Source organism: Natrix helvetica (genome assembly GCF_964273705.1).
Source record: "Natrix helvetica genome assembly, contig: HAP1_SCAFFOLD_152, whole genome shotgun sequence".
In the NCBI taxonomy this organism is placed as follows: domain Eukaryota; kingdom Metazoa; phylum Chordata; class Lepidosauria; order Squamata; family Natricidae; genus Natrix; species Natrix helvetica.
In genome coordinates this window covers 137,433-156,274 of record NW_028113615.1, presented here as the reverse complement: position 1 = coordinate 156,274, position 18,842 = coordinate 137,433, and the positions used below count along the sequence as shown (strand labels likewise).

At 49.7% G+C, this 18,842-nt stretch overlaps 1 protein-coding gene across 1 annotated transcript; it reads left to right on the top strand.

The window, feature by feature from the left end:
- The first annotated feature begins 14,992 nt into the window (after positions 1-14,992).
- Positions 14,993-18,310, top strand: LOC309382306 (uncharacterized protein). The gene is made up of 2 exons (XM_081971816.1): positions 14,993-15,074; positions 17,869-18,310. Exons 1-2 carry the CDS (start codon positions 15,034-15,036, stop codon positions 18,266-18,268), a joined length of 441 nt encoding a protein of 146 aa, XP_081827942.1. The 5' UTR covers positions 14,993-15,033; the 3' UTR covers positions 18,269-18,310.
- Positions 18,311-18,842: the final 532 nt, after the last annotated feature.

Here is an 18,842-nt window from a genome sequence, read left to right as displayed (position 1 = left end):
CATTTCTTACATGAGTACATTAAACTGATTACAATATAAATGAGGCAAGGAAGAAAGCATAATAAATTTCTGTGAATGAAACAGAGAAAGAAAACCTTATCAAATTCCACCCTCCCCATAATCTTTTCAGCTGTTTTCTGGGAATTGAAAAGAGTCTTTTGGTCTTTACTTCTTCATCTCCTTCAGGGTTCTTTCATGTCTGCTGGATGGTACTAGGCTTGGCTTGCTGGTAAGAGTGGTCAGTCAGTCTTGGCAGTCTGTCCCAGGCTTGGCTAAGTTTTTTTTTCCTCATGTCAGGTTTTATCAGGAGGCAATCACCAGCAGCAAATTGGAGAGTTATGGTTTGAGCTAGCAGTCCTTTGTTTCCATTCTGTCCAAGTGTGGAAATCCAAACATTATTTCAGGAGGCAGACGATGTAAAATTTCATGGAACATGACATTCCCACTGCCTGTATGATTGAAACACTTTTGCAGTAAGATGAGTAAATTTCCAAGAGGGACAACAACTTGTGTTGCAAACAAGCAAACAAATAAAATGTCATAGGGTAGAGCACCTTGACTCATAAACATTTAAAAATGCACTCAGGTGTAAAAGAGGGAGGGAAGAAAAACAGCTTTAAAAAAAAATTGCAATTAAAAAAAAAGGTACTTTGAGTCAACACTCCAAAATGTCAAATTTCATTCAGATGGAAGCAAATTCTCATTAAGTATGTTAAAACATTTACAAATGTAAGCAAAATATCTCAAAATCATTCCTTTTTATAGGTTTAATTAAGCATTTTAAAACTCAAAAATTTCCAGAAGAAAAAAAAATCAAAATTGTATTCAGAGCAAAGAAATGTAACTGCATAATTTTATATGCAGATAAAAGATCACAATAGTGAAAGGTAAGCGGAGCAGATCACCCATTTACTCCAAATTTCTCAGAAGAGAGGGGGGGGGAAGTGGTTAAAGTGAGGAGAAAATTTTTTTAGCCTCCTTTAATGACCCAAAAGGAAGGAGGGAAAGAAGGAGGGGGGGAATGCCCAGAGGCATTCACAGGTATCACTGGGGCGTTTCATACACACACTCATGGTAAAAATGAGCAGACACTCATTCTCCCCTCTTTTCCTGCTTCCCTCCAAAGAATGACCCAGAAGGAAGAGGGGGGGGGGGGAATTCACACAGGCAATCACGTGGATCTCTGGATCCATTCACTTATCACTCCCTGGGGCATGGGGGACACATACTCACATTCATACTGCAATCAGACCTTCATGCTTGCTCATGCCAAACAATCATAGGTATTTCAGGAAGCTTTTTTTTTTTTCCACAAGCCACCAAGCTTCATTTTCTTTTATTAGAGGATCTCACCCTCCCTTCAGGTTTGGAAATGATAACACACATGCATACACACACATACCATTAAACAACCTTGTAACTGACTGCTTCTTTATATGAAAGGGAATCAAACTACATTCATACCAACTTTACCATCAACATACTCACATTTGCACTGCAATCATTAATTTCACATACAAAAATCCCATTTCATTCTTTCTTCATGCAAGGCAGTTACTACAATTACTTCAGGGAGCTGTACATAAGCCAATGAGCTCCATTTTCTATTATTAAAGGATCTCAACTTCCCTCCAGGTCTGGAAATGATCACGCACTAGATTGTTAATGCCTGTCTCTGCCCTGGGGTGTTCGTTTCTAATTTGGACCTGCCAGCGGACGCTGGCTAATTTTTAAAGATCCAAATTCTATCTTGATATCCCAGCACGCGCTGGCATTTTTAAATATCAAGATGTATAGAAACAATGTACAGAGATGTTTGTCCACACATTGTTTGCATTCAGCCAGGGTTCTAGGTTGGCACTCCCAGCACATGCTGGCATATTTTTAAAGATCCAAGATGTATGGAGACTTTCATTAACACATCATTTGCATCTGGGTGGGGCCCTTGATTCATCTGATGGTGGCCAGAAAATCAGCAAATTTGTTGACAAAATCTAAATCAAAACTGCCTTCTGGAGGCCAGGTTTTTACTTTAGGACTAATAGAGTAGGTTGGTCAGAAAAATGTGCAGAGGGTTTTTACTCAGGTTGAAGGCAAACCTTTAGTAGGAATTTCCTTCATTTCATACATGCACACACAAGGCAACACTCTCCTCCTCCCCCCAAAAGGGAAAAAAAATCTATACTCACCTGAAGAGTACAATCTTCTAGGGCTGAAAGACATGAGAACAAAGTTCCCTCCCCCACAGAAAAGGCATTGTTGGAGGATTAGAGGTAAGGGAGGGGTGGGGGGGGGTAGATAGCTTGCAGGCAGAGTTTGAAAAACAAAAGCATCAGTTACTCAGCAGATAAACAGATAAACATTATGGGGATATCACAGATGAGAAATGGGGTCTGGATTCACATGCTCCAGGAAAGAAATGAACAGGTAAAATCATTTAGACACACAATAAATGCAATGCAAGGATGAAACTTTCCTTGCAAATGAGCTTAAAACATTTCCTGGGTTGTTACTTTAAGGTATAGGGAAGGAAGGAAAAAAAAAATCTTTACTCTGTTTCTGCTGGCCAAAACAGACACAAAGTAAAGACTCTTCCCAGTTTCAGTTAGTTTTCTAGGCCCAACAAACTGAACGAAGGCAATTTCTGCCAGTTTACTCCTTTCTTTGAACCTTCTTTGAACATTTAAACTTCTTGTCTTTTGGATTGGAGACATCTTAGTTACAATTACCTTGAGGGTGCACAAAGACTTAGACATACACACACAGAGACAAAGAGGGAAAAACAAAATCATTCCCACCATGAATTTCAGTTAAATTGGGGAAGGCACAAATCTTAACAAACAAAAACCACGTGGTTATATAGAAGACAGAGAAAGAGACAGACAAGAGTAAAAAAAAAAAGAAACCCCACCATTTTCTTTTAAGTACCTTTTCAGCCAAATTAGTTTTTCCTGTATCATCTTTCAGCAAAGCCCATTTTCTACAATCTGCTCTTTTTTTTCTTCATTCCGGCCAGGACGGGCATTTGCTTTTCGTCCCAGGCCCCCAACAACTCCCCTAGGGGGGTTTCCATGGCTACCCTCGAGCTACCGCTTCCCATGATCCCGTTTAGATGTGGGTTCACTTCGTCCTAGCCGGGTTTGCCACTTCGTATTTCCCCACTTTACTTTCGCGTCCTTAGAGGACCTTTCGCGCCCTTTTGAAGGGACTTTCTCTGTTTGCCCTTCGGAGGGTCTTATTGGTGCCCTTCGGAGGGACTTTTCTGGGGGTGCCCTTCGGAGGGACTTTTGACGCGTTCCTCACCGCGGGAACCTTCTCTCGATTCCTGCCCTTTCACGCAGGGACTTTTCTTACAGTTTCAAGTCTTGGGGAAAGAGACCCGGAGGACCAGCCACACAGTGACCCAGGAGGGGTGCTGTCGGAGCGGGTATGCGTACCTCCATTTTTCTCACTAACTTTCTTATGGGCTTTAGCTTTTTTTCTCTCACAGGACAAAAACAGCAGCAACAACAAAAAATAAAAAATCCATTCACTTTTCTATCTATTTTCACACACACTAGTCACACACAGGCAGGCATACACACATTTCCTATGCTTTAAAATTAAATTTTAGAGAATTAAAATTTAGAGGTACTCACCTTCTTTCCAGGCAGCCTTTGAGCTCAAACTCAAAACCCCTTTAAAGCCTAGATCCAAATGGCTAAGGCCAAGATAAAGTCCACCCACAGACTCAATGGGGTCTGTGCCGGCATGGGAGGCTTACCTGGGCCATATCCATTTGTTAGGCTAGCTTGGAGTCCCATCTGGGGGGTGCCAATTGTTGGAAGAAATGTCCTTCTGGGTTCGGCTCCAAGTGGGGAAAAAGACACTGGAGACATGGAGGCTGCTTGGAAAGATGGTTTTAATGGTGGACAGGACCACATGGCCTGAGTCCTGAACAGAAAAGGTGATCACATGCTTCAATGTTGGTGGAGAAGGGAAGAGAAGGAGAAGAGCAGACAAGAAGAAGGGCTGAAGAAGGGCTTGCAGGGATTTTTATAATCTGTTCTGCCCCACCTCTCTGTTTCCTGTTCCTGTGTAAGAAGTGTATTCTGATTGGTTGTCAGACTCCCATGGGCCCGTGCAAGGGCAACCCTCTAGGCTGTTTTGAATCCAGGTTTGATTGAGTTTAGATGCCATGTGGTCAGTTGAGTAAAGGCTTATTATCCTGCCTTAATCCCATCACAGCTGAAGAGGAGAACTCTTTATTATGTAAAGTGGACTAGCTTGGCCTTCTTAATGGCCCATTGACAAAGTGGGATGGGCTGGAAGCCGCAGGAATTTATTTTGTGTTTAAAATGTGTTTCTCCCTTTTTTCACATCCAGGAAAATATAATATTCTGCCTTATCAATATTTCCTAGGATATTTCATTTTTCTGGGAGAGGGCTAGGTGATAACTTCCTACACAATAATCACAGATGCAGTCATATACTGTATATACAGATCAGTGAACCTAAGCCACGCCCAGGCTTCGAGCTGACCTGCTACCATGTCTATTCCAATTCATGAACCCTTATATACTGACAGACTTAAAGACTTAGAATAACTTTATTGTCACTTTGAATGTACACTAATCAACATACATTAAAATGAAATTTTGCTGCATACAGATCTCAAAGGGTCACCACCTCCAATATACACTACGTACATAAACATGACAAAATAAATAAAATTATGCATATATACCCACGTATACAGTATGTCATAAACAACTCAGTCTAGTTTGGATGTATACATGTAAATGGTGAGAAAAACGAATCTTGTGAGTTTACCAGACGGATGGCATAGAGGACAAAGCTGTTACAGAATCTGGTAGTCCTGCTAGAAATACTTTAAAACCTCCTCCCAGAGAGGAGCAACAGAAACAAACCATAAAGTGGGTGTGTGGGGTCTCTAACAATGCTTTGAGCTCTAAGCACATAGTGTTTAACATCATGGTAAACCATGATTTAACCATTTCTGTAATGAACCACGATTGACTAGGTTTACACATTCCTCTACTTGTATGCCAGTGTTTCTCAACCTTGGAGACTTTAAGAATGTGTGGACTTCAACTCCCAGAATTCCCTAGCCAGCCTTGCTCTATGCCAAGACTAAGCACATCATTTAATGGCATAGTACTGTAGGAAGTTATCACCTAGCCCTCTCCCAGAAAAATGAAATATCCTAGGAAATATTGAAAAGGCAGAATATTATATTTTCCTGGATGTGAAAAAAGGGAGAAACACATTTTAAACACAAAGTAAATTCCTACAGCTTCCAGCCCATCCCCACTTTGTCAATGGGCCATTAAGAAGGCCAAGCTAGTCCACTTTACATAATAAAGAGTTCTCCTCTTCAACTCCAGAGTGACAATGAAGGCATGATAATATAAGCCTTTACTCAACTGACCACATGGCAGTTGAACTCAATCAAACCTGAATTCAAAACTCACCCTAGAGGGTTGCCCTTGCATGGGCCCATGGGAGTCTGGAAAGCAATCAGAATACATTTCTTACACAGGAACAGGAAACAGATAGGTGGGACAGAACAGATTATAAAAAGCCCTGCAAGCCCTTCTTCATCCCTGCTCTTCTTCCCCTTCTCTTCCCTTCTCTTCTTCTCCACCAACATTGAAGCATGTGATCAACTTTTCTGTTCAGGACTCAAGCCATGCGGTCCTGTCCACCATTAAAACCATCTTTCCAAGCAGCCTCCATGTCTCCAGTGTCTTTTTCCCCACTTGGAGCCGAACCCAGAAGGACATTTCTTTCAACAGTACAATATGTCATCCCTAGTTAAATGACTGTTTAAAGCAGGGGTGTTCAAACTTGGCAACTTTAAGACCTGCAGACTGCAACTCCCAGAATTCCCAGTCAGTGCTGGCTGGGGAATTCTGAGAATTGAAGTCCACAGGACTTAAAGTTTCAAGGATCAACACTCCTGCTTTAAAGGAATGGCCCCACTGAGTCACGTTTGACTCTTCGTTATTACATGGACACATGCAGTTTTCTCATAACTTTATGAAAAGGATTTCTCCCCACTGGCCCTTTGGAGGTTTTGGACATCTCCATCCAACTAGGTTTAGTTTGTGAGTCCAGACATGGATGGCTAGGGGCTACCACCTGCTGATGTTCCTAAGGGAATCTGACATTGACAAATACCAATCAACCAGAGGCTATTTATTTATTTATTTCCATCCAGACAGCTCTGGGTGACTCATAGTTCATACATCAAACAACCCTGTGAGGAGCTTTGGGCTGAGAGTATGATTGGTTCAAAGTCACTCAGCTGGCTTTCATGCCTAAGGTGGGACTAGAACCCACAGTTTCCTGGTGATTGGCCAGCACCTTAATCACTACACCAAACTGGCTCATGACTTTTTTACTCACCCTCTGTGAATGCAGATTTAGCACAACATCTCTGCTATAAGGCACCTGTACGCTGACTTCTCTCTTTTAAGAGTGATGGACAGAGGTTATTTTTAACAATTTCTGGTGCTTCAGATGTGAATGCATTCATTTGCAAAAGGAAGATATGGTCTGTGCCACCCAGGCTCTTTTTCCCACAGTGCCTACATCAACATTGTGCTGTTAACATTTGGCAGTGATTATGGATGAATTATAGTAGCATGCTTTAGTACTTTCAAAATAAACACAATAATATAAGAATGTGTTCAGTTCTTTTAAAAACAACCCTAAAAGTTAACTATGAAAAAAGCTGATGGCACCACCAGATTCAGGGACACCACAGGCAGCTCCGGAGTCGCTGCCCGATCAATCGGGCATACTCCGAGGACCGCGGCTGGGATTAGAGTGCTCAGAGGGTTGCCTCGCTGCTCTGGCGCCATTCTCTCCCTCCTTTCAATTGCTGCGAGGGCCTGCCTCTCCTGTTTGTGCCACTGGTGTGTACGCTGGTCTTCCTGTTCCACCAACACGACCGCCACCACCTAAGTGATCAGGGCGGCTCTGGAGTAACTGTCCGATTCAGCGAGTCTTCTGGCACCCAAGAGCTGTTTTGCTGGTTCACACCTTTTTCTTCTCTAAGCAGCAGCAGTGACTGCCACTACCCCACAGGATTTCGCGTTAGCCTGTTAATCAGAGATTCCAGTCCGGAGGGACATTATTTGGATTCATAGAGCATGACCACGTGGCGGGCCATAATGGTCCGACCTTATTTAAGATGGCTGAACTCGCAGCAGCAGAGAGCTGCAATCAGGCTGAGTCTTCCCCTAAGCAGCAGCAGCTGCATAGGACACGCTCCAGGGAGGCCAAATCAGCCACAAAGGGAGCCCCAAAGAGTGTCAAGCCTCAAGGCTCCTTAACCAGGAACGATTCCACTGCTTCAGACAGGGATTCAAAAAGATGCCAAAAGGCATTAGAAAAACAATTTGTCAAGGCCCAAAGGCAAGCAGAAACGGATAGGGCCTCAATGGGGGAGGTGGAATTTTTCCACCCCTTTCCACCTGAACCATGTCCTTAATTCATTGTGGAGGGACAACAGGATTGGTCACCAGATGGCACCACTGAGCCTCAGGCATTGCAGGCTGCCTGCTTTGAGGACAAATTTGCTCTTTTTGCCTGCCTAGCAACTGCAGGCTTGGAGCCAGCAGGCATTGCAAGGGATTCAGCTCCTGAAGCAACCTTCACCACTACAGCAGCAGGGCTCTGCTCAGGGGAGGATCAGGGCCCTGGGCTATCTCAAGAATTGCGCAATTATATTTCTGAGGCCATTTCACAGGGCATAGAAACAGCGCTGCAACAAAGAGGCCAGTTCCGCTCCCTTCAACCGGAGCCAGTTCGCCTGTCAGGTCTGCAGGCCCAGATTACCACTGATCTGGCATCGCTACAGGAGCCCCATTCCCCATGCCCCTCTATAATAATAATAATAATAATAATAATAATAATAATAATAATAATAATAATAATAATAATAATAATAATAATAATAATAATAATAATAATTTTATTTGTTAGCCGCAACCCTCTCCCGAAGGACTCGGGGCGGCGTACAATCAAAACAAATAAAATACAGATAAAGACAAACATACATAAGAACAAAGACATATACATGTGCATGGAGGAGGTAGACTGATGAGTGAAAACAATTAAAAAACACAATTTAAAATCCCATTGAATAAAATTACCAAATTAAAAAACCCTTCAGGAGCGATATGAGGTTATGGTTGAGCCAAGCCAGCTATTTGGAATAGGTGGGTCTTGAGCTTTACACGGAAGGAGCGGAGGTCAGTGGTGGTCCTAATATCCGGAGGGAGGTCATTCCACAGGGCTGGGCCCGCCACAGAGAAGGCTCTGCTCCTAGGCGCCGCCCCTCGGCACTGTCTGGTGGACGGCACCTGGAGAAGTCCCTCTCTGTGCGAGCGAATGGGTCGTAGGGATGTATGGGGCAGAATACGATCCCGCAAGTAACTAGGTCCTGAGCCATGGAGCGCTTTAAAGATCGTAATCAGGACCTTGAAACGCACCCGATAGACCACAGGAAGCCAGTGCAGCTCGCGCAGGAGCGGTGTCACATGGGAGTACCTTGTACTCCCCATAATCACCCGCGCGGCCGCATTCTGGACCAGCTGCAGTCTCCGAGTGCATTTCAAGGGAAGCCCCATGTAGAGAGCATTACAGTAGTCCAGGCGAGACGTCACCAGTGCATGAGTGACTGTGCGTAAGGCGTCCCGGTCCAATAGGGGGCGCAATTGGCGCACCAGGCGAACCTGGTGGAACGCCCCCCTAGCCACGGCTGTCACATGGTCATCCATGGACAGCCTGGCATCCAGGAGGACGCCCAAATTGCGCGCCCGCTCCACGGGGGCGAGTTGAACGCCCCCAATGGCCAGAGATGGAATTAACTGGTTGAACCGGGGGGCCGGAACCCACAGCCACTCAGTCTTGGAGGGGTTGAGCTTGAGTCGGTTGTCATCCATCCAGACCCGTACGGCTTCCACACACCGGGACATCACTTCGACGGCCTCGTTGGGGTGGTTCGGGGTGGAAATGTACAGCTGAGTATCATCAGCGTACAGATGATATCCCACCCCGAAACCACGGATGATCTCACCCAGCGGCTTCATGTATGTGTTGAACAGGAGTGGCGAGAGGACCGACCCCTGTGGCACCCCACAAGTAAGGGGGCTTAGGGTCGACCTCTGCTCCCCTGCCAACACACGTTGCGTCCGGCCAGAAAGGTAGGAGCCGAACCACCGCAAAACGGTGCCCCGGATCCCCAACCCCTCCAGTCGGTGCAACAGGATACCATGGTCGATGGTATCAAAAGCCGCCGAGAGGTCTAATAGGACCAGGATAGAGGAACAACCCCTATCTCTGGCCCTCCAGAGATCATCTACCAACGCGACCAAGGCCGTCTCTGTGCTGTGCCCAGGGCGAAAGCCGGACTGGCGCGGGTCTAGATAATCATTCTCCTCCAGATGTCGTGGGAACTGAGAAGCCACCACACTCTCTACAACCTTCGCCAGAAAGGGAAGGTTGGAGACAGGACGATAATTGTCCAGCTCCGTAGGGTCCAGGGAAGGCTTCTTGAGCAAGGGCCTCACCACCGCCTCTTTCAAGGCGGCCGGAAGAGACCCCTCACCCAGCGAAGCATTCACTAGGCCCAGGAGCCAGTCGCGTGTTACCTCCCAGGATGCCAGTACAAGCCAGGAGGGACACGGGTCCAATAAACATGTGGTAGGTCTCAGACGTCCACGCAATCTGTCCAAATCCTCGATGACAACCAAGTCAAACTCCTCCCAGAAAGGTTTCTCAAGACTCGCCACGGACGTCTCCACTGGGCCGCTGAAGGGGACCCAATCCTTCCGGATTTGAGCGATTTTATCCTGCAGATATTTCCCAAATTCCTCTGCCCTGCCCTGTAAAGGGGCCTCCCGCGGCCTCTGAAACAGGAGGGAGCGGGACACCCGAAACAGGGCGGCAGGGCGGTTCTCTGCGGATGCAATGAGAGCGGCACAATATTGGCGTTTGGCCGTTCTCAATGCCACTAGGTACGTCCTTAAATGGGCTCGTACCTGTGCTCGGTCAAATTTGGATCGGGAGGATCTCCAACGACTCTCTAGGCATCTCTTGCGGCGCTTCATCACCCTTAGCTCCTCGGTAAACCAAGGAGCCAGGGTGGATCGTTGCCGCCGGAGAGGCCGCAAAGGCGCCACCCGGTTCAAGGCCCCGGTAGTCGCATTGTTCCACGCGGCTACCAGGTCCTCTACCCGAGGGCGTGTCAGGGCTACAGGAGGTGGCCCAAGCTCCGTTTGGAACCTATCTGGTTCCATCAGGCGCCTGGGCGGAACCATCTAGTGCTTTCCGGTTCCGCCTCCCCGCAGCGGGGGGTAGCACCAGGGAAGTCAAGTCGGAGGAGTGAGTGATCTGACCATGACAGAGGAGTGATGGTTAAGTTCCCTCCTCCCAGATCACTCAACCACTGGCCAGAGACAAAAACAAGGTCCAAGGTGTGACCTCCCTCGTGTGTCGGGCCCTGAATCAGTTGAGTCAGGTCCATGGCTATCATGGAAGCCATGAACTCCCGAACCCCCTCTGATGCTTCTCCCACCGATGGCAGGTTAAAGTCCCCCATCACTAAAAGTTTGGGGGTCTAAACCGCTACCGATGCGATCAGCTCGAGGAGTTCAGGCAGGGTCGCTGATGTATGGCGGGGAGCCAGGTATACTATCAGCAGGCCCAACTGTCTCCCAGGGCCCCATTTCACAACAAGGGATTCACACCCGGACGTCTGTGGCACAGTGGACTCCCTCGGCTCTAAGTCCTCCCGGATAATCACTGCTACCCCACCGCCCCTTCCCCGGGCCCGGGGCTGGTGAAATGCTTGGTAGCCTGGTGGGCACATTTCCACGAGGGGTAAACCTCCCTCGTGGCCCAACCAGGTCTCCGTTATTCCTGCGAGGTCCAGCTCCCCCTCCAAAATTAGATCGTGAATGAGGGGGGCCTTATTGATGACGGACCTCGCATTGCATAGCAACAGCCTCAGGCCCTGGGCCTGCAGATCCTGACCACCTAGAACGCGGGGGTTGGTACAAGCGACCGGGTGTAACCAGCACTCACGGTCTCCCAACCGACTGCGGGTTGTGAATCTGTCCTCGTATCTGCCCCTCCCTACGACTGTTGGAATCAAGGAGCCCCGTATGGGAATGATATCCTCCCCCCCCCTCCTCCCCTCCGCTCCTTCTGCTCGTGACCCCACCTGGTGACCTGGCTCTGTCATCACTCCTGATCTGACCCACCCGCCCCCCAACCCCTAAACCCCTAAAAGTTTTAAAAAAACATTTAACTAAAAACCCCCTAAGTCTCCGCTTCCTCCACCTCTCGAGATTAATAAATCCGTCATCAAGGTGGGCCCTCGAAAGGGCGGAGGGCCACACCTGCGAGAGGGGGGACTCCCGCAGTAGGATTAGGTCTAGCCTTGAATACATATGTTATTAAAAAATTCATCAGGGCCTAGGCACTGTGCTGAGGATGTTCTGGCCGGTAAGCCATAGTCCAATAAAAGTTTAAAAAAGCCGGGTTCCGATGCAAAAGAAAATTGTCCAGTCCTAGATGGGGGGGGGGGGGTAGTGATGGAAGTAGGCTGGTCAGGTGACAATCAGTAAGTGGGGGCTGGTGGGTGGTCAATGGTGGATGGTGAGGGATAGTTAGATTTTTTGCTTGGTAATGGGCAAGGGGCAGATGGTCAATCAAACGAAGATAGGGAGGTAGTCCTCCAGGGCGCGCACAGATGGTAAACAGGGGCAAGTTGTTAATCCAAAAGTCAGCCAAAGTCAGCAGGGGGGGTAGGTGGAACAGTCAAGGAGGCAGCTGGCAGGAGGTAGAAAACTCCTCTGCCAAGCCTGATGTTACAGCCTCCTGCCAGTCCCCAGCAAACCCCCCCCCCGGCCTCTAAGCAGCCTCCTGAAACACAGCCCTTTCTCCTACCAGGCCTTCGGCATTTAAGTCCTGCCATGGCCTGCATCCACGTTCTTGTCACCCAAAACCACCATTCCAAGCCCCAACGCCGCTCCTACTGGCCTCCAGCCCTTCCTGCTCGACCTCCAACACCTCTCGCAGTCAGCTGCAGGCCGGGGAATTCGGCGTTCGGCGTTTCCAGCCGTCGCCGCCGCCGCTTGGATCACCGCCGCCCCAGGGTCGGCCATTCCATTCGCCGCCGCCCCAGACCTCAGCTCCAAGCCACAAGCCTCCAATATCGACAACAGCACGCCCCCGCACGCTCCAGACGCCATTTCCTAGCCTTACGCCGTTCCTCCGATCTCCTCTAACCTCCTCCGATCCCAGAACGGCGAACTCAGCTCCTCCGGTCTCAAAACGGCGTCTCAGGGCGGCGTCTCCCATCGGCAGATCACCGGCCCATTCTCCGAGCTTTACGTAGCGAGGATTCGCTCATAGGGGAGGAGGAACAAGGGGACCAGGAATTATCAGAGGATGAGTGTCTTACCCCAGATAGGCCTGCCTTCACTGACCTTTATCGAACAGCCCTGTTTAAATCACTCCTTTACAAGGACAAAACAATGGCTCACATGGGAGTGGCAGTTAGAACCGTAGAGGCACCAATGGATCTCCAGGACCCAAGTGAATGACTGTTCACAGAACCAGCTGCAGAACAAGAAGTAATTCCTTCCCCACAGATGTTCATTGATGTAATTCAGCACCAGTGGAACCAACCTGGTTCCCTCACAGCCCCCAGCAGGAGCGACAGAAGACTTTATACAGTGGGCCCAGATCTAGAGAAGCTACTACAGTTGCCCAAAGTAGATGTTTCAGTGGCTCCAGTCTCTAACCTTATCAGCCATTCTTCCCTCAGACTTGATGGAGGGCTTGAAGGCGGAAGACAAAAAGGTGGAGACGTCCTTCCCAGAGGTGGGTTTCTCCTGGTACGGTACACGAGAAGAGGTAGTGAAAATCTGGCATACCGGACTGGACTGGTAGTGGCCTGGCCACGCCCCGTACCAGCAAAAGAAAGACTATTCCGCTGTCCCAGAACTGCGCCGCAAGGTAAGGGAAGTGGGTCTGGGGAGAGACCTTCCCTCCCCCTTCAGAGAGCCCATGTGGGGAGAGAGGAGGTGGCCTGGTTTGAATGCGGGCCGTTTAATGGCCAGTGCCTCCTTCACTTGTTGGAGCGGGCAGAGAAAGAAAGGAGGTGTGTGATAGCCTAGGGCTGTGCCACCAGGACAAGAAAGAAAGGAGGTGCATGATAAAGCAGCAGCCCCTGCCGCCAAGGGCAAAGGGGAGCACCTTCGCCCTCTGCTATCAAGATTGGCAGGACCCCAGTCCCCACCATATGGGGCTGCTACACCCCGCAAGAGATTTCCTAGCCCAGGATCCCAGGACAAGCTCTTCTGCCTAGAGTTGCCAATCCTTCTGCTGGCCCAAGAGGAAGCTTCTGCTGCTGCCTTTATAGGCTGGGAGCATCTGGGAGGGAGACCCTGTTTCCTTGCAAGGTCACCAGAGAAGAGAAGGAGAAAGCGCTCTTCACCCAGCATGCCTTCGCCTTCCTTGGGCTGCTGCCTGGTTGGTTGCGATGCTTTGCAGCTGGAGAGAGAATCTGGCCATGTTGGCATCCTAAGGGTTCCAGTTCCACCGCCATCGAGGGAAAAGCCAATGGAAAGTTGTGTGCCTCTGCAGTGCCTCTTGAGCTGGCATAAAGATTGGCAACGCTAGGCAGAAGGTCCTGGGCATTGGGGGCGGGGGCGTGTCCTCCTTGCAGAAGTTGCCCAGCTCCATCCAGTAGCTAAAGTGCACTGTGGCACATGGTCAGAGGCTAGTGGGGATGTCACTGTGTTAATTGGTTTGCTAGCTGTGCTGAGATTTACTGCACAGGTCACAGTTCTTATCTGCAAGTGATTTTGTTGTGTACTGAGCCGGTCCACCAGTAGGTGGCGCGCGTAGACCTTCCTTTCATTGGCCCATACATCCGGCGGGAGAATCCTGATCACCCTATTGGTTCCCCGACTGACGGCGTTTGTATAAATTGCTGTCAGCCGGGGATTGTGTATCTTGGCTTAGTCAGTTACTGTTGTTTTTAAATAAAGATTAACTTCTAGCAGCCGTCTTTTACTCCTTGCCTTGGAACACAAAACTGGCGACGAAGATGAGCGAACCTGAACCTTACACCACAAGAACTATGGCTAATACAGCTTTCTTCGCTTCATTCCGCATTGAGGCCGAATCCTGGGAGGCGTTCATGGAACGGTTTGAATGTTTTCTTCAAGCCCATGACCTGCTGAATCTCTCGCTTGAACGTAAGAGGGGTATTTTCTTGAATTACTGTGGCCCAGAAATGTTTGCCACGGCAAGGGCACTATCTGCCCCAACCCCTGTTCATACCATGCCATGGGAGCTCCTCATGGCAAAACTTAAAACGCACTATGAGCCAGCGCCCTCACGTTTCGCCAGGCGCCAAGATTTCCGCCACTGCGTTCAACGAGATGGACAATCTATAAGTCAGTACGTAGCCGCGCTTAGAGCTGCCGCTATTACTTGTGAATTCGCCGACCTAGACGAAGCGCTCCTCGAGCAATTCATCTATGGTTTAAAGGATGTTAATCTCCACCGGCGCATTCTCTCGGACCTCACGTTGAAGAATGCTGTCGATGAGGCTCGCGCTTACGAAATGGCAGGTCAATCCACTCCTGACCAGAGGCGTTTTCCTCCAGCTATTTCTTCAGCCACCAACCAGCTTGTCGCCTCTAACTCTTTTCAAACTGACTTAGATTTGGCGATTGACCGCCTGCAATCTTTGAGCCATAAAGATACAAGGAATTGCCTCAGCTGCGGCAGCCGCCATTTGCGCTCAGCCTGCCGTTTCCGCACTGCTGTGTGCCGAAAGTGCGGTAAACGGGGCCATTTAGCAAATGTTTGACGCTCTACCGTTCCTGGTTCCCGTCCTGCTACGGTGCCTTCTATCTACCGGTCAGCCCCGCCGTCTCTCCCTGCCAGGCGCCAAAATTTTCTCTCCCTAGGTGACATCGACGACTCTTGTCCGGAATGGGTCGTCGACGCTTCCTCCTCCTCCCAGGGAGAACGTGGTAAGATCCATCTCTCGCTTCAGATCGAAGGCAGCCCGTGCTCCATGGAGCTGGACACCGGATCTGCTCGTTCTATCATGTCCTGGAGCACCTTCTCTTCTCTTCTGCCTAACTTCCGAACACGTGACCTAACTCCTGCCTGCTGCCGTCTTCGAGACTACCAGGGCAACCCAATTCCGCTGCTGGGTTGCGCGACGCCTACTGTTACCTACGGTTCTTTCAGTGGGCGTCTGCCACTACTAATTGTAAAAAAAAACCTAGCTTCTCTACTAGGGATGGACTGGTTCCGGGCTCTCGGTCTATTTGTTTCGGGGATCCACTCCACCCGGTGTTCTTCTTCCCTTGGGGATGACCTTTCTTCCCTTCTTTCTGAATTTTCTGATGTTTTCTCTTCTTCTCTGGGCTGCTATACGGGCTCTCCTATTTCCCTTAACCTTGATCCTACTGTTGCTCCTATCCGTCTCAAAGCCCGACGTCTGCCTTTTGCCTTAAGGGCAAAGGTAGACGCTGAAATTGATAAGCTTCTTGCCCAGGGGGTGCTTCAACCTGTGGACTTTTCTTCGTGGGAGACTCCTATAGTAGTCCCCTTGAAGTCCGACGGATCCGTGAGGATCTGTGCGGATTTTAAGTCAACGGTCAATAAGGCCCTTCAAGCCCATCCCTATCCTGTTCCAGTTGTGCAACACGTCCTGCACACACTTGGCCAGGGCAAGATTTTTGCTAAATTGGACCTTGCGCAAGCGTATCAGCAGCTCCCTGTTGACGATGCCACGGCGCTTGCGCAAACAATCGTGACCCACTGCGGCGCCTTTAAATGCAAAAGGCTCCAGTTTGGCATTAGTGTTGCTCCTGGCATATTTCAAAGTCTCATGGAGCAGTTGCTCCATGGGATCCCTGGCGTCACTCCCTACTTCAACGATGTCCTGATCGCTGCTCAGGATCGATCAGGACTCGCCAAAGTTCTTTGCTCCGTCCTACAGCGTTTCCGCAAAGCTGGCCTCCGCCTTAAACTCTCCAAATGCCAGCTTGGCGTTCCCTCTGTTGAATTCTTAGGTTTCCTTATTGACCGGCATGGCGTCCATCCCTCCCCCTCCAAAATAGACGCCATTCTCTCCGCCCCCACTCCCTCTAACAAGGTTGAGTTGCAGGCCTTTCTTGGCCTCCTCAACTTCTATTCCTCTTTCATTCCTCATAAAGCTTCCCTCACAGAGCCTCTCCATAGGCTTTTAGATAGCTCTGCCGCCTGGACATGGACTAGCCGCGAAGCGCAGGCGCTCGCGGCTGTCAAGGAATCCCTCACGCGCCCACCTGTCCTGGCACAATACGATCAGTCCCTTCCTCTGCTCCTTGCTTGCAACGCCTCTCCCTTCGGCGTCGGGGCTGTTCTGAGCCACGCTTACCCTGATGGCTCGGAAGCCCCTATTGCTTTTAACTCCCGCACTTTGTCCAAGCCTGAGCGAAATTACAGCCAGCTGGACAAAGAGGCGCTGGCCGCCGTTGCGGGGGTAAAACGTTTCCACCACTATCTCTACGGCCGTCCTTTCTCCCTCCTTACGGATCACAAGCCTCTTTTGGGCATCCTCACAGGGGATCGCCCTACTCCTCCCATCCTCTCCCCTCGCATGTCGCGCTGGGCGGAATTCCTCTCTGCTTACAATTACTCCCTCATTCATAAGCCCGGCCGCCACATGGGCCACGCGGACGCTCTTAGCCGCTGCCCGCTTCCTCTGCTTCTTTCCGACCCAGCTCCCATTGAGTCCATCCACCTCCTGGATGAACTCCACCTGCCCATTACCGCCTCTGATATAGCCCTGTCTTCCCTCTCTGATTCTACTATTTCTGCTGTCCTTAACTATGTTCACAGGGGATGGCCTCCCTCCTCTGTCGAACCCCGTTTTCTCCCCTTTTACTGGCGCCGCACAGAGCTCTCCGCGCTTCAGGGTTGCCTCCTATGGGGCCATCACGTGGTCATTCCTGACCGATTGCGCCAGTCTGTGCTTGCACGCCTCCATGAAGGGCACCCAGGCATAGTCCGTATGAAATCCCTGGGTAGGGGGTATGTCTGGTGGCCCTCCATGGATGCAGATATTACGGCTTGGGTGCAGCGCTGCACCCCATGCCAACAGGTCCGTCCCGCCCCTCCCTCCGCCCCTGCTCGCGAGTGGGAACATCCTAGGGCTCCGTGGAGCCGCCTCCATATAGATTTCATGGGCCCCCTCGCAGGCACTTCCTTCTTCCTTGTTATAGATGCCTGGTCTAAGTGGGTGGAACTTTTTCCTATGCCCTCTACCACCTCCGCGGCCACTATCCGCATCCTTAATTCATTGTTCAACACCCATGGGTTGCCGGACATCATTGTCTCAGACAATGGCCCTCAGTTCACTTCCCAGGAATTCCAACAATTCCTTGCAGTTTTGGGTATTCGCCATGCCCCAGTCGCTCCCTTTCACCCTGCGGGGAATGGCCTGGCTGAACGTGCTGTGCGTTCCGCCAAGGAATCACTTGCCCGCATGGTTAACCTTCCCTTATCCTCCAGGATTACTACCTATCTGCGTTCCCAGCATTCCACCCCGTGCCCCCTCACAGGCAAAAGTCCTGCTGAACTCCTCTTGGGCAGGAAAATCCGGACGACCCTGGACCGTCTACACCCTCTGTATTCCTCTTCCCCTCTTCCTACCTCTCCCCCTCCTAGGGCTTTTCGGGTGGGTGAGAGGGTTTTTGCACGGAACTTCGCGGGTGATCCGAAGTGGGTACCCGGAAGTATTGCAGACATAACGGGGCCCTGCTCTTACAGGGTCCTACTCGGCGACGGACGAATGTGGCGGCGCCACATAGATCAGCTGCGGCGGCGAACTGACGATGGGTCTCCGGATAGACCATCAACTCCGAGTAGATTAGGCCCTAGCGACGCCGCCTGCCGGCCCAACGACAACAACGCAGCTAGTTCCGAACCCGTGTCCCCTACCACGTTTAGATCTGCAGACTTATCTCGTAACTTTGGTGCACCTCCCGGGGTGGGGCCTCTGGAACAGCTCCGCCTGCCTTCCGGACCGAGCCATCCTTCTACGTCAACCACAGCCACTCCTCCCCTGCGAAGATCTTTGCGCGTGCGCCAGCGTCCCGGGTATTTGCGGGACTACGTCTGCGCGAACCAGGGGAAAGGGGTGTTGTGTACCGAGCCGGTCCACCAGTAGGTGGCGCACGTAGACCTTCCTTTCATTGGCCCATACATCCGGCGGGAGAATCCTGATCACCCTATTGGTTCCCCGACTGACGGCGTTTGTATAAATTGCTGTCAGCCGGGGATTGTGTATCTTGGCTTAGTCAGTTACTGTTGTTTTTAAATAAAGATTAACTTCTAGCAGCCGTCTTTTACTCCTTGCCTTGGAACACAAAAGTGCACCTGCTCCTTCACATTCCTTCCTTAACTTTCTCTTCTGATCTTCCGTTCGCCTGCCAAAGAAGACAGGCACATAGCTTTGCCAAAATGTAATTAATTCAGTTAGCAAGTTTTGTATTTTTATTTTCTTTTATATTAAAATGTTTTTATTAGATCTTGCTTCGAGTTTATTTTGCTTATTTCAAAAGTATGCTACAAGGAATGCCAAGATTCACACCTCCTTAATTCAGGACGGAATTCACACCCTAACAGATGGTAGCAGAGGATGGTTGATTTATGGCTTTTCCTTAATTCTTACTTTAAAGATAAGTGTATAGGCTAATTAGACAGGATGATTTAACGACTGAGGAACATTTGAATCATTTTCT